Raw genomic sequence first — 24973 nt, 5'->3', positions numbered from 1 at the left:
TAGTAAGGGCTCCCCTGGTACGGTCTGCTGAGTATACTGGCCGGAAAGTCGGGGTCATGTGCATTCATGGGGACTTAAAAGACTATGCTAACGCCCTGGTGTCTCTAACCACGGGGGCCGGCAGGTGGACTCACGAAGTGACGGTTGCCACAAACTTACACCACGAGCTTATAATAGGGAGAGACTTCCCAAATTTCCCGGCACTTTGGCCTGCTAAGAAAGCGACTAAGACCCATGAGACGGGGGTAACCCCAGCAGAGTGGTCTTGCTCCGGGGGGAGGCCAGAACCCTGGGAACCCGAGGCCGAAGGGCCAGCGGTAGGGGTGACTGCCACTTCGGTGGAAGAGGGGAAGACAACCCCACTGAGCGTAATGGTGAGAGACGTGGAGGACTTGCCGCCGGGGCCTGAGCTGGCAGACCTCAATGTCTCCGGGGATAATTTTGGTACTGCACAACACCGGGACCCCACCCTATCCCGAGCCTGGGAAAATATATTAATAGTAGATGGTGAACCACAACAAGCTGGGGCAGAGTCTGTGTTCCCCCGTTTTGTGGTTCAGCAGGATATGTTGTATCGAGTAAACCAGCTGCGGGGTGAACCCATTGAACAGTTGGTGGTGACCCAGGCTTATCGCAAACTCGTGTTAGTTAGCCCACCAACATGTTCTCGGGGGTCATCTGGGAATGCAGAAAACACCGGACTGGATACTACAATGGTTTTACTGGCCCAATGTGTTTAGGGAGGTGGACGAATTCTGTAAGTCTTGCCCTATCTGCCAGGCAAATAGCCCCCAGCACCTTTTCCACAGTCCCTTGGTCCCTTGAGCAAATCGCTATGGACCTCGTAGGCCCAGTACAGAAGTCCGCTAGAGGACACCAACACATCTCAGTCATCCTAGACTACGCCACTCGGTACCCAAAGCTGGTGCCACTGCGACATACATCGGCTAAACTGATAGCTAAGGAGCTAATGGAGATGTTCTCCCGAGTGGGGCTACCTAAAAGGGGTCCCCTGATCAGTCAGAACCTCTTTTTGTCCAAGGTCATGAGGGAACTCTGTAAGTTGCTTCATAACAAACAGTTACGGACGGACGTGTACCATCCGAAAAAACGGACAGTCTGGTTAAAAGGTTTAACAAAACACTAAAAACCATGTTAAAAAGGGTGGTGTCTAAAGATGGGAAGGACTGGGACCTTCTTCTGCCCTATCTCATGTTCATTGTGCGAGGGGTACCCCAGGCCTCTACTGGGTTCTCGCCCTTCGAATTGCTATATGGCAGACATCCTCGTGGTTTGTTGGATGTAGCCAAAAAGGTGTGGGAACAACAACCCGCTCCACATAAGTGTCCTCGAGTATGGTACCAAGATGCAACAGCGGATAGAGACAGTTTTGCCTCTTGTCAGGGAGCATATGGAGGCCGCTCAGCGAGCCTATAGTCGGATCTATAATCTGCAGGCTTGGGTCCAGATCTTAAACCCGGGTGATCGGGTTTTGGTTCTGGTGCCGACCATGGACAGTAAGTTCCTGGCCAGGTGGCAGGGTCCTTATGAGGTACTTGAAAAAATTGGAGAGGTAAAGTACAAGGTACACCAGCCAGAGAGGCAAAAGTCGGAGCAGGTGTACCATGTGAATCTACTCAAACCGTGGAAAGATAGGGAAACCTGTACTGAAGACAGCCCGTGGCCAGGTTTTCTAGGGGAAGCTGTTTCGGCCCCTATGTCTGAAGCAAGGGAAGCGGCTGCCACAGTAAGAATTGCTGTAGGTATGAGTATGAAGAAACCAGCACTCGCTCAGGTGCATGCTGCCCGGGAGAAGAGCACGCTCCACAATAATCAAATAAGAAAAACTCCCAGCAGCTGTGTCTTGAGGCAGGTAAACTTTTTATTCCATAAATAGGAATGGTCCTATTACCAGGACGCGTTTCGGCAATGTGCCTTCATCAACAGTAAGGCACATTGACAGTAAGAATTGCTGACTGCCTCTCCTCTAAGCAGGCTCAGGAGGCCAGGGATTTTATTGTCCGGAACACGGATGTGTTTTCGGATCTCCCCTGGACGCACTTCCACAATTCGGCATGATATTGTCACTGAGCCTCAGCTGAAAGTCCGGCTAAAACCATATCGGGTACCTGAGGCTCGGCGACAAGCCATCTCAGAAGGAAGTGCAGATGATGCTGAGACTAGACGTCATTGAGGAGTCTAAGTGAGTGGGCTAGTCCTATAGTGCTAATACCCAATCCGGACGGGACACTCCGGTTTTGTAACTACTTCTGAAAACTAAACGAGATCTCTAAGTTTGATGCACACCCCATGCCTCGGGTGGATGAGCTTATTGAGAGGTTAGGCCAAGCCCGTTATTTTTCTGTTTTGGACCTCATCAAAGGGTACTGGCAGGTGCCCTTAACGGAGGCTGCCAAAGAGAAAACTGCCTTCATCACACCAGAGGGGCTGTACCAATATAAGGTGTTACCCTTCAGTCTGCATGGCGCCCCTGCCACTTTTCAACAGCTCATGGACATTGTGCTGTGTCCACATCGTTGGTACGCTTCGGCTTACCTGGACGATATTGTCATCCACAGTACCGACTGGGAAAGTAATCTACCCAAAGTACAGGGTGTAGTGGACTCCCTTAGGAAGGCTGGACTGACCACTAACCCAAAGAAATGCGCGATAGGGTTAGAGAAGACTAAATACCTGGGGTACGTCATTGGACGTGGAGTTATCAAACCCCAAGTGAATAAAATAGAGGCGATTCGGAATTGGCCCCCCGACCTATCACCACGAAGCACGTAAAGTTGTTCCTGGGAATGGTGGGCTATTATATGAGGTTCGTTCCTCATTTTGTCACTTTAGCGGCTCCATTGACAGGACTCTTGAAGGGACGGGAGTCCGTGATGGTCCGCTGCAATGACCAGGCGGAAGAGGCTTTTTCCGCATTTGAGGTCCGTCCTGCGCGGGTCACTGGTTTTGGTGACGCCCGAATTCAAGAGGGAGTTTGTGGTACAGACAGATGCCTCTGAAGTAGGCCTCGGAGCTGTACTCTCTCAGGAAATCAATGGGGAAGAACATCCCATTGTTTTCCTGAGCCGCAAACTCACCCCAGCCGAGACCAGGTACAGTATAGTGGAGAGAGAGTGCCTGGCCATCAAGTGGGCACTCGAGTCTCTCCGCTATTATCTGTTGGGGAGAAAGTTCCGTCTGGTGACCGACCACTCCCCTCTCAAGTGGATGATCCAGGCCAAAAAGAGGAATGCTCTGCTCTCCAGATGGTTCTTGTCATTACAAAACTTTAAGTTGTCAGTGGAACACAGGGCAGGCCTCTTGCATGGAAAAGCGGATGCCTGGTCCCGGGTACACTGTCTGGCAAGTGTTCACCCCCTCAGGGTTGAACAAAGGGGGGAGGTATGTAGGAAGGCCCAAGGGACGTAGGTATGTGTCACCGAGGCTCCTGGCCTTGGTGGAGTAAGAGCCAGTTTTCATGTGTTAGCAGCAGTTGCTGTTTGACACCTTGCTATTTAGTATAGCTGTAATAGCTGATCCGGGACGGCTCTTACTGGGAGTAGCAAAAGTGCTGGGTGGGTGACTACTCCCCACGTTCCAGGCTGGGTTTTGAGAGGCCTATAAAAAAAAAAAAAAAAAAACAGCCAGCATTGTCAGGTGGTGGTGATGATCTCTCTCTGACATTGGAGCTCTGGCAATCTCTGTGGAATCTGAGCCTTGTGCCAGGCTGGAGGCCTCAATCCGGCAGGACTGCTTTGTCCTGTGCTATGCCGACTGGGTGTGGATTAACACACAGGATAAAAGGTGACTGTTTTTGCTGTATGAACTGTCTAGGTGTAAACGAACACCAAACTGCAAATGGACTGTCGTACTGTTTTGTTGCCATAAGTGTGAATAAAACACTGAAGTTTTTGAGTTACAAACGTGTCTTTGCCTCTATACTGCGTCCGCTTGTCCTGTCTACCAGAGCGAATCCCCACACAGTCTTTGATGCTCTTATTGAGACCAAAGCCAGAACCGGGTCCAGCAGGAAGGAGAAGTTCTTACATTAAATTTCTCATTCCCTTCCAACCTACTTCTTGCCACAAAAAGCTGTGTGTGACACCACCCTTGGAGGAGTGGTTGTCATCTCCCAGGATGCATGTAGGCCATCTGACAGATTGACAGACCTGGATAGAAGGATTGGGTTGGCGGCAGGCAAGAGTGTTTTTACAATGTGGGTGACTGCGTGACCAAAGATTGCACTGCATGAACTCCAAAATGGCAGTGTGGTTGCAACTTTTTGGTTGGTAGGAACAGTTCTGGAGCACAAACTGCAGCTCTAACCATTCCAGCTGATAATTGGCAGAGCTTATAGGTTATGTTTTGTATAGCTGCCAGCTATGCAAGTTGAGGCACCATCACTGGGTTTGGAGTTGGGCTTCTATAAAGATGGAAGAGTAAACTGGGTCACAATAGGACAAGTGTTTCATTCGCTTCAGTGACTGAAGAAAAACTCAAGGTCACGCAGAATTTATTCACTTTGCTTCTATCAGATTCCACCCGACAGAGGCCAGACTGTTCTCCACCACCACACGCCGGATGACTATGACTCTCTCCACTGTCAGCGCTGCATGTCAATGAGGCCTGTTACTTTCTCCATGGAAGCTGTTTGGAAACATTGCAGGGATTCATGTATACACACATGCAATGCTGACAGAGACCCAGGAGACCCTTCCTGTAACGCTATCTGTTTTGCTTTCTTCCATGAGGTCTGCTTCCCATTCCATGATTATACACATTAAATGGCCCATTAACATGTTTCAGTGAATGGAGTTTTGTCAATGTATTTGGATGATTGGTTATACAAGGGAATCATTAAAAGTCTTCTGCTGCAAAACAAAAAGACATTGGATGGAATGGAGCGGTGTAGCAATATGATCACGATCCTTTAACAATCGCCTCAATAGTACTCATATAGCATTGTATGAAAACGATAACCTGTATAATCTAGATGTCATTGAAGAGAAAGATTCTAAAAACACTGACATCACTGTCTTTTATATATCTTATTCTGCCCCCATCTTTCCACTAAGGCAGAGAAATTACCTAAAAGTAACATGCTAGTGTGTATGGAAGCATAAAGTGGGTAAAAGGGGATGAGCTTAAAGGGTATCTGTCATCTGGTTTGAGCATATTAAGGTGTTACTACTGCCATGTACAGTAAAATACCTTATTTCTTGCTGTAGTCTTCATTTTAAGTTTCATTAGCGATAAAATCAACTTTATATGTTATGCAAATGAGTCTCCAAGGTGCCCAGAGGGGCATTATTATCCTTCTCTGGAGCCCAGTAACTCCCCCGTACAGTGCCCAGCCCGCCTTCCTGTAGAGCCAAAGCACGCCTCTTCCAGCAAAAGGAACTGCCCACACCTGAACGCTTTTCTGCTGCCCCCCTCCTCTATGTGAAATCTCACGCAGGCGCAGTACCGTGGACTGCCTGCGCGATGTAGAAGCTCCTGAGGGCAACAGCTTCAAATGTGTCACTGGGCATGCGCCAAGCCCAGTGACAAATTTAATGCTATTGCCCTCAGGAGCTTCTACATCGCGCAGGCAATCCGCGGTACTGCGCCTGCGTGAGATTTCACATAGCGGAGGGGGGTGGCAGCAAAGAGTTCGGGTGTGGGCAGTTACGCTGGAAGAGGCGTGCTTGGGCTATAAAGGAAGGTGGGCTGGGCACTGTACGGGGGAGTTACTGGGCTCCAGAGAAGCATAATAACGCCCCTCTGGGCACCTTGGATGCTCATTTGCATAATATATAAAGTTGATTTTATCGCTAATGAAGCTTAAAATGAAGACTACAGCAAGAAATAAGGTATTTTACTGTACATATAAAAAGTCTACACACCCCTGTTAAAATGTCAGGTTTCTGTGTAAAAATAAATAAATAAAATGAGACACTTTTTAATGTGACCTATAAACTGTACAACTCAATTGAAAAACAAACTGAAATCGTTTAGGTAGAGGGAAGAAAAAATATAAAAATAAAATAATATGGTTGCATAAGTGTGCACACCCTTAAACTAATACTTTGTTGAAGCACCTTTTGATTTTATTACAGCACTCAGTCTTTTTGGGTATGAGTCGATCAGCATGGCACATTTTGACTTGGCAAGATTTGCCCACTCTTCTTGGCAAAAACACTCTAAATCTGTCAGATTGCGAGGGCATCTCCTGTGCACAGCCCTCTTCAGATCACCCCACAGATTTTCAATCGGATTCAGGTCTGGGCTCTGGCTGGGCCATTCCAAAACTTGAATCTTCTTCTGGTGAAGCCATTCCTTTGTTGATTTGGATGTATGTTTTGGGTCATTGTCATGCTGAAAGATGAAGTTCCTCTTCATGTTTAGCTTTCTAGCAGCAGCCTGAAGGTTTTGTGCCAATATTGACTGGTACTTGGAACTGTTTATATTTCCCTCTAAGCTTAACTAAGGCCCCAGTTCCAGCTGAAGAAAAACAGCCCCAAAGCATGATGCTGCCACCACCATGCTTCACTGTGGGTATGGTGTTCTTTTTGGTGATGTGCAGTGTTGTTTTTGCGCCAAACATACAGTGCTGCCCATAATTATTCATACCCCTGGCAAATTTTGACTTCAAGTTACTTTTATTCAACCAGCAAGTAATTTTTTGACGGGAAATGACATAGGTGTCTCCCAAAAGATAATAAGACGATGTACAAGAGGCATTATTGTGGAAAAAAAAAAAAACATTTCTCAGCTTTTATTTACATTTGAGCAAAAAGTGTCCTGTCCAAAATTATTCATACCCTTCTCAATAATCAATAGAAAAGCCTTTATTGGCTATTACAGCAATCAAACGCTTCCTATAATTTGTAGACCAGCTTTTTGCAGGTCTCCACAGGTATATTTGCCTATTCATCTTTAGCAATGAGCTCCAAATCTTTCAGGTTGGAGGGTCTTCTTGCCATCACCTGATCTTTAGCTCCCTCCACAGATTCTCAATTGGATTCAAGTCTGGACTCTGGCTGTGCCACTCCAAAACGTTAATGTTCTTGTCTGCTAACCATTTCTTCACCACTTTTGCTGTGTGTTTTGGGTCATTGTCATGCTGAAATGTCCACTGGTGCCCAAGGCCAAGTTTCTCTGCAGACTGCCTGATGTTGTCGTTGAGAATCCTCATGTATTGCTCTTTTTTCATGGTGCTGTTTACTGTGATTAGGTTCCCTGGTCCATTGGCTGAAAAACACCCCCAAAGCATTAGGTTTCCACCACCATGTTTGACAGTGGGGATGGTGTTCTTTGGGTTGAAGGCTTCTCCTTTTTTACGCCAAATGAAGGAAACCTCATCGTGACCAAACAATTCAATTTTTGTTTTATCTGACCATAACACAGAAGACCAGAAGTCGTCTTTGTCCAGATGAGCTTTTGCAAAGGCCAAGCAAGCTTTTGTGTGCCTTATCTGTAGAAGTGGTGTCTTCCTTGGTCTGCATTGTGCAGTGTCCGTTGGATTGTCTGCCTTGAGACATTGCCACCAGCAGAGTCCGGATTCACCAGGATGGCCTTGGTGGTGATCCTTGGATTCTTTTTCACCTCTCTATCCTCCTGGCCAGCACAGGTGTCACTTTTGGCTTCCGACCACGTCCTCTGAGATTTTCCACAGTGCGGAGCATCTTGTATTTTTTGCTCAAATGTAAATAAAAGCTGAGATGTTTTTTTTTTTTTTTATACAATAATGCCTCTTGTACATAGTCTTATTATCTTTTGGGAGACACCTATGTCCTTTCCCATCAAAAAATTACTTGCTGGTTGAATAAAAGTAACTATAAGTCAAAATTTGCCAGGGGTATGAATAATTATGGGCAGCACTGTATATCTCTTGGTATTGTGGCCAAAAGGTTCAACCTTGGTTTCATCAGACCAGAACACCTTTTCCCACATGCTTTTTGTGTTTTTGCAAAATGTAGCCTGGCTTGGATGTTTTTCTTCGTAAGAAAAGGCTTTCGTCTTGCCACTCTACCCCAAAGCCCAGACATATGAAGAATACGGGAGATTGTTGTCACATGTACCACACAGCCAGTACTTGCCAGATATTCCTGCAGCTCCTTTAATGTTGCTGTAGGCCTCTTGGTAGCCTCCCAGACCAGTTTTCTTCTCGTCTTTTCATAAATTTTGGAGGGACTTCCTTGTCACTGTTGTGCCATATTTTCTCCACGTGATGATGACTGTGTTCCATGGTATATCTAATGCCTTGGAAATTCTTTTGTACCCTTCTCCTGACTGATACCTTTTAACAATAAGATCCCTCTGATGCTTTGGAAGCTCTCTGTGCACCATGGCTTTTGCTGTGGGATGCGACTAAGGCCTCTTTCACACTTGCGTTGTCCGGATCCGGCGTGTACTCCACTTGCCGGAATTACACTCCGGATCAGGAAAAACGCAAGTGTACTGAAAGCATTTGAAGACGGAACCGTCTTCCAAATGCGTTCAGTGTTACTATGGCACCCAGGACGCTATTAAAGTCCTGGTTGCCATAGTAGTAGTGGGGAGCGGGGGAGCGGTATACTTACAGTCCGTGCGGCTCCCCGGGCGCTCCAGAATGACGTCAGAGCGCCCCATGCGCATGGATGACGTGATCCATGTGATCACATGATCCATGAGCTTGGGGCGCCCTGACGTCACTCTGGAGCGCCCGGGGAGCCGCACGGAAGGTAAGTACACTGCTCCCCGCTCCCCACTACACTTTACCATGGCTGTAAGGACTTTAGCGTCCCGGCAGCCATGGTAACCACTCTGAAAAAGCTAAATGTCGGATGCGGCAATGCGCCGAAACGACGTTTAGCTTAAGTCCGGATCAATGCCTTTCAATGGGCATTAATTCCGGATCCGGCCTTGCGGCAAGTGTTCCGGATTTTTGGCCGGAGCAAAAAGCGCAGCATGCTGCTGTATTTTCTCCGGCCAAAAAACGTTCCGTTCCGGAACTGAAGACATCCTGATGCATCCTGAACGGATTTCTCTCCATTCAGAATGCATTAGGATAATCCTGATCAGGATTCTTCCGGCATAGAGCCCCGACGACGGAACTCTATGCCGGAAGACAAGAACGCAAGTGTGAAAGAGCCCTAAGATAATTTCAGGAAAGACCAACTAGAGCAGCTGAACTTTATTTGGGGTTAATCAGAGGCACTTTAAATGATGGCAAGTGTATGCTGACTCCTATTTAACATGATTTTGAATGTGATTGCTTAATTCTGAACACAGCTACATCCCCAGTTATAAGAGGGTGTGCACACTTTTATGCAACCATATTTTATTTTTAGATTTTTTTCTTCCCTCTACCTAAAAGATGTCAGTTTGTTTTTCAATTGAGTGGTACAGTTTATAGGTCACATTAAAGGTGGGAAAAGTTCTGAAATGTTTTATCTTTATCTCATTGTTTTACAGCACAGAAACCTGACATTCTAACAGGGGTGTGTAGAGAATTTTTATATCTACTGTACTTCCTGGCATTGAGCTGCTGGTGCTCGAGGTATGGGACTCCCTAGGCCGCCTGAAGCTTGTCCTGAGGTTCGGGAACCAGTATCCACGCTTGCTGACCCACCTGGTGGGTCCTCTCACAAGTGTTCTGGTCGTACCCCCGCTTCAGGTCGGTCTGGGCCTGCCCCATACTGTCGTGCGCCAACCGCGACAAGGCCTGCGCCTTTTCCTGGAAGCGCATGACACACTCTATGACCGACACCCCTGGGGTGGCTACGTCTCCCGTCCAGGCCTGGGTATCTGGCCATCGAAATTTCATGTGCAACCCACAAAAACTCCGCCCTGAACGGATAGGGTACCACAAAGTGTCGGTCCCTAGGCCAAGCCTCCGGTGAGCCCTGCTGGCCCGTTTCCAGGCACAACTGTCCTTGGTCCCAGACCGCCCTCTGGAGGTCTGGGTCCAAGGGAGTCTGTGCCACCTGCTCCGTGAGAGCTTTCAAGCTGGCGCTAGCCCCTAACGCCACCTGAAGCCCCTGGTGGGACGTGGTCAGAATAGACTAGACTGCCACATCCCCTGTTAGTTCTACTACCTGCCGGTTGTTGGTGTACTTGTCGGCCAGGGCTGTTGTTGCAGAGGCCCCCTTTGGCTTCCGGTCACGGAGGTACTGCTGGAGGTCCTCCAGGCAATTCCACAATAACTGCTCTGTGGCAGTGAGCTCCTTCAGCTGTTGGACGGTGGTGAGCTCCAACCCTGCGGTCCATTGATCAACCGCTCTCAGCAAGGCCCGCATGTTATCGGTCCAGCTCTGGGTAGGACCCCACTGCAAACTTTGGAGCTTTTTCCGGTATGACTCGGGGGTTAAGTTGTACTACCGGACCAGAGCCTGCTTGATGTCCTCATAGCTCAGGATGGTCTTGCTGGGCAGGTACCCGAAGATTTCCCCTGAGATGTGGTGTTAGGAATCTGACCCACTGGTCCTCCGACAGCTGGTACTGATGAAGGCCGTCTCAAATGCTAACAAGAAAGTGTCCAAGTCCCCATCTTTGTCCAGTAGGGGGAAGTCCTCCGCCCGCAGTTTGGGAATTCGGGTCGCTGGAGACTCGCATCGGGCTGGAGAGGGCTGTTGGAGTTCGAGCTGGAGCACTTGTAGATGGTGCTCGTGCTTGGCCTGTGCTTCCTTGCATCGTTCTGAAGTTTGCTCACGACGTTCTGCAGCCTCTGCTTGCTCGCGATGCTCTGCAGCTGCCATGAGGATTTCATAGGAAGCCTGGTCTCCGGCCTGGAGACTATCTAGGGCAGCCTATAGGAGAGCAGCCGAGCCTGCCTGGCTGGGGGGATGGCAGGTGGGGTGCGGCTCACTGCCGGCAACTGGCTCCTTGGGGAGCTTTGGCTGTGCTCCCCCTCGCTTTGAATAAAGTTGCCTTCCACCTCCTCTGGGCCCCCTATCTGGACTGTGTCCCCCCCGCCACCATTCATAGCATCGGCCATCTCCTTAGCTTTGCTCCTTGTGATACTGGCCGTCATTGCAACTGATGATCACTGACACAGACTGCAACCTGATGCGCACACACACACCTTATTGTATTTGCACTCAGACTGTCTAGTGTTGAGCTGATCTTAAGACTCCAGCGGCAAAAGCTACTGCTGGTAGTGTTTATTGTCTCGGGGTATGGGTCCCACACACTAGTATCTCAATCCTACTTTGCTGCCGCCAATATGTGACGAATGCCGTACCCCGACTGACGCTGGACATCACCACGTCAAACTCGCGAGATACGCCTTGGTGACCAGTGACCATACCGTGACGTTACACCCTCCTGGAGGAGCGGATAAGGTCAGTCTTGGTACAGTTTTCACAGACTCCTCCTGTCCACATGGGCACAGAGAGGCAACAAGCTGAGAGCCTTTTCACTGCCCCAGTGAAACAGCGCATTTTCAGCCCGGAAAGACTACCACCAGTTTCTTGTTTGATATAAGCCCGGTCCGCTAACGGAGGGTTCATAGCTCCATTCTAGAAGGTCACAGGGAGATAGTTCTGGGACCAACAAACCCCCTGGGTTCTGGCTACAAGTAGAGTCCAAGCATGGTACCGTTATTTAGTCTCCGTGGGGAGATATACAGATCTCCCTTCCCTGGCATCCCACCACCAAACCATGACCACAGGCCTGTTCATCATGGCCACAGGGACACAAGTATGTATCCGGTTTGTGCCTGTGATGGCCGGGCGATTCATAATTCCTTATGAACTGCCGGCCCCAGAACGTCTGATCATTTCCATTGAACTGGGGAATGGACTAGACCTCCTGCAGAGAGGCCTTTCCTGTTCCATTAGCTGGGTTCCTGGCTGGCTGAATGGAAGTGTGAAAAGTTGTAAACACTGGTGGACTGCTAGAGGACCTCTGCCATCTGCTGGCTTTGAAGCAGGGCCCTCCTGTGGAGTTCACTACCTCTGCTATCTGACAGCTGATGGCTGGTGTGGGAACATGGCTGACATGGAATAATAATCCATATTCCTCACATACCGGTCTCACTTGGTCAGAACACGTAGAAACCTACTGCCGGCGTCTACTTTTTGGGTTATTTTTGATTGATGTTTATGGAAGATCTTATCACCTCTGCTCAGTAATATAGAAAACTTGGGTTAGATCTTCCTGAAGTGACCTGTCTCCTACAGTCATTTGCCCCTCTATAACTTGGGGAATATTCACATTTTTGGTTCGATTCATACCCACTGACATTCTTGCTTTAAGTAGTCCTAGACCCCTCACAGAATAATTATAGGACCTTATTTATTATAAATCAGTAGGATCTGTCAGAAAATGGATATGTTATGGAAGCGATGGGGGAAATTTATCAAAACTGGTTTCAAGGAAAACCGAGTAGCAACCAATCTGATCCTTTAATTTTCCAAAGGAGTGCTGAAAAATGAAAGGTGGAATTTAATTGGTTGCTATGAACAACTAAGTCAGTTTACCTTTGCACCAGTTTTGATAAATCTCACCCCATGACTTTAGTGTGTACACAGCCTTCTCAATGGATTCTGATCACGATTGGTCATTTTTTGGGTGGTTACCTCTTAACTATTGCGTTTAAGGAGGAAAAGACTCATCAGCTATTTCCTTTACAAAATTGTCTGCTGGGAATCTCGTAGCTAAATGTAGTTTTTTAAAGGTATGATGTACTTTGTAATAAAACGTGCTAAACTAAACTGGGCACCTGGGACTGGCACCTCACATGGGCAAAGCACCAAAGACACCCAGCAGTCCTTACCAGGTCACTTTGGATGAGATCCCAGGGGCTTGTACACCTTTAATTGACCGTTTTAGTGGTTGTGTTTTTTCTTTGGGAGGTGGGGATATATGGCTGTAGTTATATCAAGGAGTGGCGGAGTTGAATTGCGGTATGATATGATGATTTCTAAATGGAACCCTTATCAAAAACTTTAGCCGCCAGAGGATTTACGCAGGCATAATCGCTTTTTTTTGTAAATAAAGCTGTCACATTTTTGTTGCCATGGTGATATTTGACAGAGTGAGATTAAGATATGGGGAAGGAGCTTTGCGACATTGTTCTTGTGTGGTAGGAAGAAAGCGAGGCGGGGGTGCTTTAAGAGCATCTTGTTTGCTTGTTTATTGCGGTTAAAAATACAAGATCCAGATGTACCTGACACATCTTATGACAAGTAATTCCTCAGATCTGTAAAGCTTACTATTTAAGGAGAGGGCCACGGGGCTTCAGCAGCTGTGGGGTTAACGGGCGTCTTGCCGTGCTGGGAATTATGATGCAGGAATTTGGCTGATTTACAGTTTCTCTATACATTGATAATTCATAGTCCTCATTCAGAGACACTTCTGTCTTGTGCAACCAGGAGCTGGAATCTAACAAGAGGAGCTTTCTGTTCTCCCCGCAGAGCATCTCACTACGAGCCGTGTTTATACAGGGATGAGAGGTTACATAACCAGAGAGGGCGGGAAGGACTTGTCCAACCTGATTTCTGTCCTCCTTCTGTATAAAGCCATTTATAGGGATCTGGTCCCGGGTGCCAGTTCCGTTTAGGATTTGACACTCTCCCTATTTTAGAAAAAATATGCAAAGAATGTTACACTATGTGCTAAGCTGATAGTTATCTAGGTAGGGAGTATTCACTTAAAGGGATAGCAGAGGTTAGAGGAAGGAAACAGCGGGGAATAGAAGAGGGGAGGAGGAAGGGAAGGCTGGTATGGGGAAGGATAAGCTGGTAAGGGAGGGGCAAAAAGGGGATGTTAAAGGGGTTATTCCATGACGAATGAAAAATATGAAAATCAGACTCGTATAGTACATAACAATCTCTTTCTAACAAAGCTAGAACCAGCCCTGTACCTCACATGGATCCAGAGATCTCCCCAGTCATTGTTCTGTTAGATTTATATCAAGCTGGTAGCTCAGGGGGAGTGTCTTTTCTGCTGCAGCCAAGGGGGCGTGTCCATGCTCTCCCTATCACAGCTCAGGAGGCAATTGACGGATGAAACTGAGCATGTGTGGCCATCTCGGTGAGCAGGACAAAGAAATAAGAAAAGCAAACTGCAGGTGGCGCTATACAGACACATTTTATTGAATAACTCTGTGGCTGTGCAAAATATTTTATTATGTGTAATTACAAAAGTATTTAGATCTAGGTGCTGGTTTGAAAACTAAAATATTTTTCATGGGACAACCCCTTTAATAGAAAAACTGGTATGGTGAAGGAAAATCGGGAGTCTGAAAGGAAAAAATGATTAAGAGATGGAGGGCAGAAGGCGGGGAGAGAAACTGAAAAGAGGGGACGTAAAGAAAAGGCGAACAGAGGAGATGAAGGGAAAGCAAATGAGGGGATGGTGAAAGAAAAGTGCTGAGGCGGAAAAGTGGATAGGGAAATAAAAAGTGGAGGGTGGATATAGAAAGCAAGGAAGGTAGTGGAAAAGAGGGGCAAATGTGAGAAAGGGAAAAGCAGTGAAACATGGGGAAGAAGGAAGGGAAAAAGATCCATCAGCAGGAGTCAGGTCCGATGGTAAAATGGTGATTAGAAGGGAAACCCCCCTCTGTGGGGAACACCCCCTCCCCATCACAGCACGGGATGTAGATCCGGCAAGAGCTGGAACCAAATCCCGGCCTGGACTCGTCCACAGCAGAGGGAGCACAAGGAAGGCCCCGGAGACGCCGACAACAGCGACTCCATTATCCCCCAGACAGGACAAATAATCTGGGACAGCAGAATGGCAGTGATCCCGCAGTGACGGCAGATACAGGCGACAAAGAGGGACATTTCTCTTCAAACCCAGTGCTGCTTCAGTTTTATCTATTATTTGGGGGAGAAAACAGAACTGGATCGCACATCCAAAGTGCTATGCTTTGATCTAAACTCGCTTGTCAGCGCCATTTTTAAAGTGTACAGCCCCCCATACTGCATGCTGTACCAGAGGCATTAGTGTACATTTTGATCAAAAGGCATAAGCCCACTCACTACGCCAAGGTCGCCTCTTTGAGTGGGACCTACTCTGACAAAAAGGTGCAGCACAATGCGGTGACAAAGCGGCACTGCCCTAGTAGGCGGCGGGACCCAGGAGTGCCTTTTGATCAAAATGTACACTAATGCCTCTTGTACAGCATGCAGTATGGGGGGGCTGTACACTTTATTATAGCGCTGAGAAGCGAGTTAGATCAAAGCATAGCATTGTGGATATGCGATCCAGTTCTGTTTCTCCCCCTGATCATTATTTGAGTCTTTCTTCTTTACTACTGGTATCAGCACTCCTCCCATTCGGCACAGGTGGTTTTCTTCACATTGGTCTGCATATAAGTGGTCATTGACCTGTAGCTTCTGATAGTAATGGACATGCTGTGTTAGACAACTGTTCACATGGTGCAGTACTGCGTGGTGGCCTTTGTTTTTGTGCTGGTGGGTTGGTGGGACCCAGTGCCATGGGTGGCATAATCAGACAGCAGAGGTGCTGTTTGACTCCTGGGTCCCGCCGCCTACTAGGGCAGTGCCACCTCGTCACCGCGCCATTGTTTCAGAGTAGGTCCCACTCAAAGAGGCGACCTTGGCGTGGTGAGTGGGCTTATGCCTTTTGATCAAAATGTGCACTAATGCCTCTTGTACAGCATGCAGTATGTGGGGGCTGTACACTTTATTATAGCGCTGAGAAGCATAGCATTGTGGATGTGCGATCCAGTTCTGTTTCTCCCCCTGAACATTATTTCAGTTTTATCTAGTCACAAAATAAGTTTACAAGAGAAGAACTATGAAATGATTGATGAGCCCAGACCAAACATCCTGGGGAAGGGATCTCAGTTCTGTCAGCTGCAGCACAGGGATTATACACACAGTGACGTCACAGCGCAGGAATTATACATACAGTGATGTCACAGTACACTGATAAACAATGAAGAGTTGCTGCACACAGTGACCTCACAGTACAATGATAATAAACAATGTGAAGAGATGCGGCACACAGTGATGTCACAGTACACTGATGATAAACACTGAAGAGATGCGGCTCACAGTGACGTCACAGTACAATGATGAACACTGAAGAGATGTGGCACACAGTGACGTCACAGTACACTGATAATAAACAATGTGAAGAGATGCGGCACACAGTGATGTCACAGTACACTGATAATAAACAATGAAGAGATGCGGCACACAGTGATGTCACAGTACACTGATAATAAACAATGAAGAGAGATACTGCACACAGTGACGTCACAGTACACTGATAAACGCTGAAGAAATGCTGCACACAGTGATGTCACAGTACAATGATAAACACTGAGGAGATGTGGCACACAGTGATGTCACAGTACAATGATAAACACTGAGGAGATGCTGCACACACTGATGTCACAGTACACTGATAAACACTGAGGAGATGCGGCACACGGTGATGTCACAGTACACTGATAAACACTGAGGAGATGCGGCACACTGATGTCACAGTACAATGATAAACACTGAGGAGATGCGACACACAGTGATGTCACAGTACAATGATAAACACTGAGGAGATGTGGCACACAGTGATGTCACAGTACAATGATAAACACTGAGGAGATGCGGCGCACAGTGATGTCACAGTACACTGATAAACACTGAGGAGGTGCGGCACACTGATGTCACAGTACAATGATAAACACTGAGGAGATGCGGCGCACAGTGACGTCACAGTACAATGATGATAAACACTGAAGAGATGCGGCTCACAGTACACTGATAATAAATACTGAAGAGATGCGGCTCACAGTGACGTCACAGTACAATGATGAACACTGAAGAGATGCGGCACACAGTGACGTCACAGTACACTGATAATAAACCATGTGAAGAGTTGCTGCACACAGTGACGTCACAGAACACTGATAAACAATGTGAAGAGATGCAGCACACAGTGATGTCACAGTACAATGATAAACACTGAGGAGATGCGGCACACAGTGACGTCACAGTACAATGATAAACACTGAGGAGATGCGGCACACAGTGACGTCACAGAACACTGATAAACAATGTGAAGAGATGCAGCACACAGTGATGTCACAGTACAATGATAAACACTGAGGAGATGTGGCACACAGTGATGTCACAGTACAATGATAAACACTGAGGAGATGCGGCACACAGTGACGTCACAGTACAATGATAAACACTGAGGAGATGCGGCACACAGTGACGTCACAGAACACTGATAAACAATGTGAAGAGATGCAGCACACAGTGATGTCACAGTACAATGATAAACACTGAGGAGATGCGGCACACAGTGATGTCACAGTACACTGATAAACACTGAGGAGATGCTGCACACACTGATGTCACAGTACACTGATAAACACTGAGGAGATGCGGCACACTGATGTCACAGTACACTGATAAACACTGAGGAGATGCGGCACACTGATGTCACAGTACACTGATAAACACTGAGGAGATGCGGCACACTGATGTCACAGTACACTGATAAACACTGAGGAGATGCGGCACACTGATGTCACAGTACACTGATAAACACTGAGGAGATGCGGCACACTGATGTCACAGTACACTGATAAACACTGAGGAGATGCGGCACACAGTGACGTCACAGAACACTGATAAACAATGTGAAGAGATGCAGCACACAGTGATGTCACAGTACAATGATAAACACTGAGGAGATGCGGCACACAGTGATGTCACAGTACACTGATAAACACTGAGGAGATGCTGCACACACTGATGTCACAGTACACTGATAAACACTGAGGAGATGCGGCACACTGATGTCACAGTACACTGATAAACACTGAGGAGATGCGGCACACTGATGTCACAGTACACTGATAAACACTGAGGAGATGCGGCACACGGTGATGTCACAGTACACTGATAAACACTGAGGAGATGCGGCACACTGATGTCACAGTACACTGATTATAAACAATGCCCATGTGGTTTGGTTCTAGACTTCTTTATATGTTAATTTAAGAGGTGTTATTTTTGTCGCTGAAAATAAGGCTTTATAAGGTAAAAAAAAAAAAAAAACGGCTCCTAACTTTTTTAGCTGGCTCCTAGATTCCAAGGAAATTTGTCAAGCCCTGCCCAAAGATGCTCAATAGGGTTTAGGTCTGGAGACATGCTTGGCCAGTCCAGCACCTTTACCCTCCGATTCTTTAGCAAGGCAGTGGTCGTCTTGGAGGGGTGTGTTTGGGGTCATTATTATGTTGGAATGCTGCCCTGTAGCTCGTTTTCCGAAGTGAGGGGATCATGCTCTGCTTCAGTATGTCTATATCCTTCATGGTTCCCTCAATGAACTAGCTCCCCACAGCCGGCAGCACTCATGCAGCCCCAAACCATGACACTCCCACCACCATGCTTGACTGTAGGCAGGACACACTTGTCTTTGTACTCCTCATCTGGTTACCGCCACACACGCTTGACACCATCTCAACCAAATAAGTTTCTCTTGGTCTCATCAGTCCACAGGACATGGTTCCAGTAATCCATGTCCTTAGTCTGCTTGTCTTCAGCAAACTGTTTGCGGGCTTTCTTGTGCATCATCTTTAGAAGAGGCTTCCTTCTGGGATGACCGCCTTGCAGACCAATTTGATGCAGTGTGCGGTGTATGGTCTGAGCACTGACAGCATCAATGCTGGCAGCACTCATACTTCTATTTTGAAAAGACAACCTCTGGATATGACACTGAGCACTCAACTTCTTTGGTTGACCATGGCGAGACCTGTGACCTGTGAGTGGAACCTGTCTTGTTATACCGCTGTATGGTCTTGGCCACCACGCTGCAGCTCAGTTTCAGGGTGTTGACAATCTTCTTATAGCCTCGGCCATCTTTATGTAGAGCAACAATTTCTTTTTCAGATCCTCAGAGTTCTTTACCATGAGGTGCCATGTTGAACTTCCAGTGACCAGTATGAGAGAGTGTGAGAGCGATGCCACCAAATTTAACACACCCGCTCCCCATTCACACCTGAGACCTTGTAACACTAATGAGTCACATGACATCGGGGAGGGAAAATGGCCAATTGGGCACAATTTTGCCATTTTCACTTAGGGGTGTAGTCACTTTTGTTGCCAGCGGTTTAGACATTAATAGTGTGTTGAATCGGGGCGTTGGGGGACTGATGGCGGGAGAGACTGATTCTTATTAGAGTATTTGCATTGACCACTGGGTCACTGCAAATCCAATACGAATCCGTTCAAAGGTGTCCCCCCTCCAGTTTCTGCCTCTCTTTGGACAATTAACTCTTTCCAGTCCAAAGAAGAGAAAACCAGGCAAATCGCTAGCATGAGTATGTAAAAAAGCTTTAATATGTCAGAGTGATTATTAGTTTTAGGGTTAAAAGAATCCCTTATGTGTTCCCAAATGCGTCCCTATAACCTATGGATCGTGCAGCCAGCGTTTGAGAGTTTACATGTTGTGCACTAAATACAATGTACATTCTTTTATATCACTATTAAGGCCGTCTGCAGTCTTATGAACGTACGGACGATGAATGCATTGTCATTTTGTAGTTTTTCTGTTTGTTGTAGTCATATATGGACGTAAAATGCCCCCCTAATGCAAGGGACCTTCTAACTGAACATCTATAACCCTACTGGACTAGTAAGCTGCTTTATGAGTTTGCTCAAGGGCAGGGGGAAGCTGCTTCCTTGGGGCCCACCCAGGACGAGGCCTAAAAGATTTTATTGTCCGGGCCCCCTTAACAGTATTATACAATGACATACAGAGACGCTGCAGGAAGTGGACTGAGCGGCTGCAGGGCCTCATCTGAGAATGCTTTCTTGACAAGCCACAGGAGTGGCGGTTGTACGGGAAAAGGCAGTTGCAAAGAAGGTTCGAAGGGCCCCATTCATAAGTTTCCTGTGGGGCCCAGTCCTTTCTAGCTACGCCCCTGCTGAAGGGCCTATGATCCTGCAGTCATAGAGGAGGACTGCAGACTACACTCGGGGTTTGTTTTTAGCTGCAACCATGGGGGCACATGGCTCTGCATAGGAGATGTATGCACAAAACGGGAGGGAAATTGGAGCAATATACAGTACAGACCAAAAGTTTTGACACACCTTCTCATTCAAAGAGTTTCCTTTTTTTCATGACTATGAAAATTGTAGATTCACACTGAAGGCATCAAAACTATGAATTAACACATGTGGAATTATATACATAACAAAGAAGTGTGAAACAACTGAAAATATGTCATATTCTAGGTTCTTCAAAGTAGCCACCTTTTGCTTTGATTACTGCTTTGCACACTCTTGGCATTCTCTTGATGAGCTTCAAGAGGTAGTCCCCTGAAATGGTTTTCACTTCACAGGTGTGCCCTGTCTGGTTTAATAAGTGGGATTTCTTGCCTTATAAATGGGGTTGGGACCATCAGTTGTGTTGAGAAGAAGTCAGGTGGATACACAGCTGATAGTCCTACTGAATAGACTGTTAGAATTTGTATTATGGCAAGAAAAAAGCAGCTAAGTAAAGAAAAACGAGTGGCCATCATTACTTTATGAAATGAAGGTCAGTCAGTCAGCCAAAAAATTGGGAAAACTTTGAAAGTAAGGGCTATTTGACCATGAAGGAGAGTGATGGGGTGCTGCGCCAGATGACCTGGCCTCCACAGTCACCGGACCTGAACCCAATCGAGATGGTTTAGGGTCAGCTGGAACGCAGAGTGAAGGCAAAAGGGCCAACAAGTGCTAAGCATCTCTGGGAACTCCTTCCAGACTGTTGGAAGACCATTTCGGGGGACTACCTCTTGAAGCTCATCAAGAGATTGCCAAGAGTGTGCAAAGCAGTAATCAAAGCAAAAGGTGGCTACTTTGAAGAACCTAGAATATAACATATTTTCTGTTGTTTCACACTTGTTTGTTATGTATATAATTCCACATGTGTTAATTCATAGTTTTGATGCCTTCATAGTCATGAAAATAAAGAAAACTCTTTGAATGAGAAGGTGTGTCCAAACTTTTGGTCTGCACTGTATATATATATATATATATATATATATATATATATATATATATATATATATATATATATATATATATATAAAAAAAATATCTAAATGTTATATACCCTTTAACCCATTGAATGTTAATCTTATAGAGAAACAATGCCATGCTTTAATGTTTGCATTTTAGATTATCTATGCATTACATATATTTATTATTTTCGACAGATTGGCAATTACAAACGTGCAGTGAAGAGAATAGATGATGGGCACAGACTCTGCAATGATTTAATGAACTGTATTCATGAGCGGGCGAAGATCGAGAAGGGTTACGCACAGCAGCTGACAGAGTGGTCAAAGAGGTGGAAGCAGCTTGTAGAGAAAGGTAAGAAGGAATCTGTGAGATATCGAATACGCAGGAGATGCTTTCACTTCAGGTCATGCATAGGCAACAAAATGAGCATATGAAGATGCATCTACAGGGCTCCAGATGGCGACCAAAACGGTCGCCAATGCGCCTTAAAATTTGCAGATGGCGACAAGACTTTTTAGTCTTGTCGCCATTTGCGACTGTACTGCCGCGATCCTGCGCAGCCTAAGTTCTCTTCAGTAGCACACCACAGTGGAGAAGGAAGGAGTCCCTCCCTCTCCACTGTGACGCGGCCGCCACTACCACCAATGGGGAGATAGTAGGGGAGGAGGAGGGGAGGACCTGTCGCCACTGCGCCACCAATGAATGTAAAACATAAGTATAGGCAGCGGTATCACAGACCCGGCACCCGGCCTCAATAACAGGGCATGCGATCCGCGGCAATTAACCCCTCATTCAGGTGCCACAGATCGCATGCCCTGTTATTGAGGCCGGGTGCCGGGTCTGTGATACCGCTGCAGACAATTGTATAAAGGAGTTAAAGAGGACCTTTCATGGGTCCAAAGAATTAGTAGCAGGCTGCATAGAGCGGCGCCCAGGGATCTAAGTGCGCTTACTATTATTCCTGGGCGCCGCTCCATTCGTCCGCTGTGGCCCCCGGTATTTTCAACATTCAGAGCAAGGAGGAGGAGACGCCAGTGTCTCTCCTTCTCCCTGACAGCAGCGCTGTCCAATCAGAGCTCAGAGCGAGGGAGTTTTTTTTTTTCTCCCTGGCTCTGAGCTCTGATTGGACAGCGCTGCTGTCAGGGAGAAGGAGAGACACTGGCGTCTCCTCCTCCTTGCTCTGAATGTTGAAAATACCGGGGGCCACAGCAGGTGAACGGAGCGGCGCCCAGGAATAATAGTAAGTGCACTTAGATCCCTGGGCGCCGCTCTATGCAGCCTGCTACTAAGTTCATATTCTTTGGACCCACGAAAGGTCCTCTTTTTAATTACATTCATTGGTGGTGCAGTGCGCCCCCCCCCCTCCCCATTATCACTGGCCACAAGTCGTCGTCGCCCCCCCCATTGTTATATGGTGGCCACAGGGTCCCATCCCCTTCATTGGTGGCAGTGGCAGATTACACTGCTGGTGCTCAGATCGTTACCATGGCAGCCAGGACGAGAAGCCCTGGCTGCCATGTTCAGCTCCCTGCTGCTGTGTGCACAGGGCAGCAGGGAGATGTGTGAGGTCCTATTCACCCTGATAGATCTCCATCAGGGTGAATAGCACAAGGGATGAAAAGATCCAGGTTCTAGTCCCTAAGGAAAGAAATGGTTATTAAATAAAAAGTAAAAAAAAAAAAAAAAAAAACACCAAAAACACCAAAATACTAAAAGTTTCAATGGCCCCCTTCCCAGTTTTACATATAAAATTTACAAACAATAAAGAATAAACATATTGCATATCTCCACGTCCCAAAAAGTGTGAGCTATTAAAATATTAAAAAATATTCCCGCTCGGTGAAGGCCGTAATAGAAAAAAACACTCTAAACCACGCAATTCGCCATTTTTAGTCACCTTGTCCCCCAGAAGATGTCTCTGGATGTGAGAGGTATGTGGTGCTGGCTCACTACTGTCACCTGCGTCTCATCTTCTCAAAGTCCTTTTTTTTTATTATATACATTTTAAATTTGGCGACTAAAAAATGTAATTTGGCGACTAAAAATATTTTTACAATTTACATTTCCATGAATGTAATCTTTATGCAAAGAACTGTCTAGGAATCTGTATTCTGGCAGAGTTGTCTCGTTCTACAGCAGTGGGCAGTGGGTCTGTCTGTATTAACCAGCAGAATTGTGAATGCAGCTCCGGAGTATAATACAGGTCGTGAGTAATGCAATATTACTATACTCCAGAGCTGCATTCACAATGCTTCAGAGCTGAAATCTCACAGCATAATGACACTTTGCCTATGTTAGGGCCTCAGTACGGCACTGTGGAGAAGGCCTGGCATGCCTTGATGAGTGAAGCCGAGAGAGTCAGCGAACTCCACCTAGAGGTGAAGAATGCATTGATGAATGACGACTTTGAGAAAGTAAAGAACTGGCAAAAGGAAGCCTATCACAAACAGATGATGGGAGGCTTTAAGGAGACTAAAGAAGCTGAAGATGGCTTTAGGAAAGCACAGAAGCCATGGGCAAAGAAACTGAAAGAGGTGAGAATTAGTAAGGAAGGTTGCAGGACCTTTTGTTCTCCCAATAGGTGCAGGTCCCAGCAATGAGATCTTCCCTGTCAGGGCATGTATGGCATATTTTGCAGATATGACTTAAATGTGTGTGAGATGTGAATACCCTATTAAGGTTTGAGCTAAAGCTCATTATCCTACCTTTCACCCCAAGTGACACTCAGAGGTCCAAGTATCAGAGATCTGTCCAGCTTTATGCAAGGAAGTTGCACTAAATGACTGGTTTAGAGTAGTGTGTCTGTAGTGTAGGACTAATAAGTGGGATTTCTTCATCCTCCTTCACCACACGGAACTACTATTTTGTCATGTGAACCCATTCAAAAGTATATATCTTTATAGTGGTTGGACCCTAGTGTTTGTCCTGTATCCCCTGTCATACATTCAATGATAACATTATTGGCATATTTAGTCACCACTAGGGGGAGCTTAGGATCTTATTGTATACTGATTTATTGGAGGCTGTATACATCAGTAGTCGATAATATCCCCATAGTGGTAGTTCCTGGCACTTGTCATGTATCTCTATGGCTTCATGCAGGGAGATCGGTAAAAAATGAAACTCTGATTCCTATAAAGATACATTGTGAAATTTGTTATCATAAAAAACAGAGATCAAAATTTGAGTATTATTTTTCTCCCCTCGTCTGTGTCCTGTGTAGTTGGAGGGGTGTAAGAAGGCCTACCATGCTGCATGCAAGGAGGAGAAGCTCGCCATCTCCAGAGAGACCAACAGCAAAGCCGATCCTGCTCTCAATCCAGAACAACTGAAGAAACTCCAGGACAAGGTGGAGAAGAGCAAGCAGGATTCTCAGAAGGTACCGGATGTGGCAGCTAATCTCTCCTCCACCGTTGTGTATTCAGGAAAGCTTCCAGTTGTATTCCTTCACTTGAGTAACGCCCTGCTGAGCAAATAGACTCTGTAATCTGCAGTGACAACTTAGTGCAAGGAATTAATTTCACTTGTGGTGTTTTCGGTGTAGGCACTGAACTGCAATGATTTCCTGAAACCATTATCTTAGAACCACAGGGATTACTTGACTCTCCTTGGTCACACAATAACCTCCGTCTGGAGGGTAAAAGTTTCAAAAGACTTGGTTCCTCCAAAATTTTGGTTATGTTAACACACCGTTCCTGAAAAATCCCAGACCATTCTAAAACATTCAAAGCCTGGAATAGATCCAGAACATTTAGCACCCTTCATGATTGGCTTTTCCCTCAGTCGAAATATCAAACCATAGCTCATGCCATAAGTCTGATAAAACCTCTGCAAAGCTGCAACACTAGAAATCTTAAGAAGGAAATAAGCTGCTGGCCATGTCAGGTCATACGTGAAGGTCATCCCTAACCGCTTAAAGGGGTTGCCCAGGTTTGGAAAAATATGACCATAGGCTGAGTCTGGTATGGAAGCTTAGCTCATCTCTTGTCACTGGAGCTGAGCTTTCATTCCAG

General features: G+C 46.5%; 1 protein-coding gene across 3 annotated transcripts in view; it reads left to right on the top strand.

Moving 5' to 3' along the window:
- Nucleotides 1-24973, top strand: part of PACSIN2 (protein kinase C and casein kinase substrate in neurons 2) — a 148007-nt gene that overhangs the window by 98970 nt on the left and 24064 nt on the right. For all 3 annotated transcript variants that reach the window (XM_040439170.1, XM_040439168.1, XM_040439169.1), the window contains exons 3-5: nt 21155-21311; nt 23259-23494; nt 24184-24339. In XM_040439170.1, coding sequence (XP_040295104.1) covers nt 21155-21311; nt 23259-23494; nt 24184-24339 — 549 coding nt within the window. The remainder of the gene's footprint in view (nt 1-21154; nt 21312-23258; nt 23495-24183; nt 24340-24973) is intronic.

This window comes from Bufo bufo, chromosome 1, assembly GCF_905171765.1.
Source record: "Bufo bufo chromosome 1, aBufBuf1.1, whole genome shotgun sequence".
In the NCBI taxonomy this organism is placed as follows: Eukaryota; Metazoa; Chordata; class Amphibia; order Anura; family Bufonidae; genus Bufo; species Bufo bufo.
This window is presented reverse-complemented; position numbering and strand designations above follow the sequence as displayed.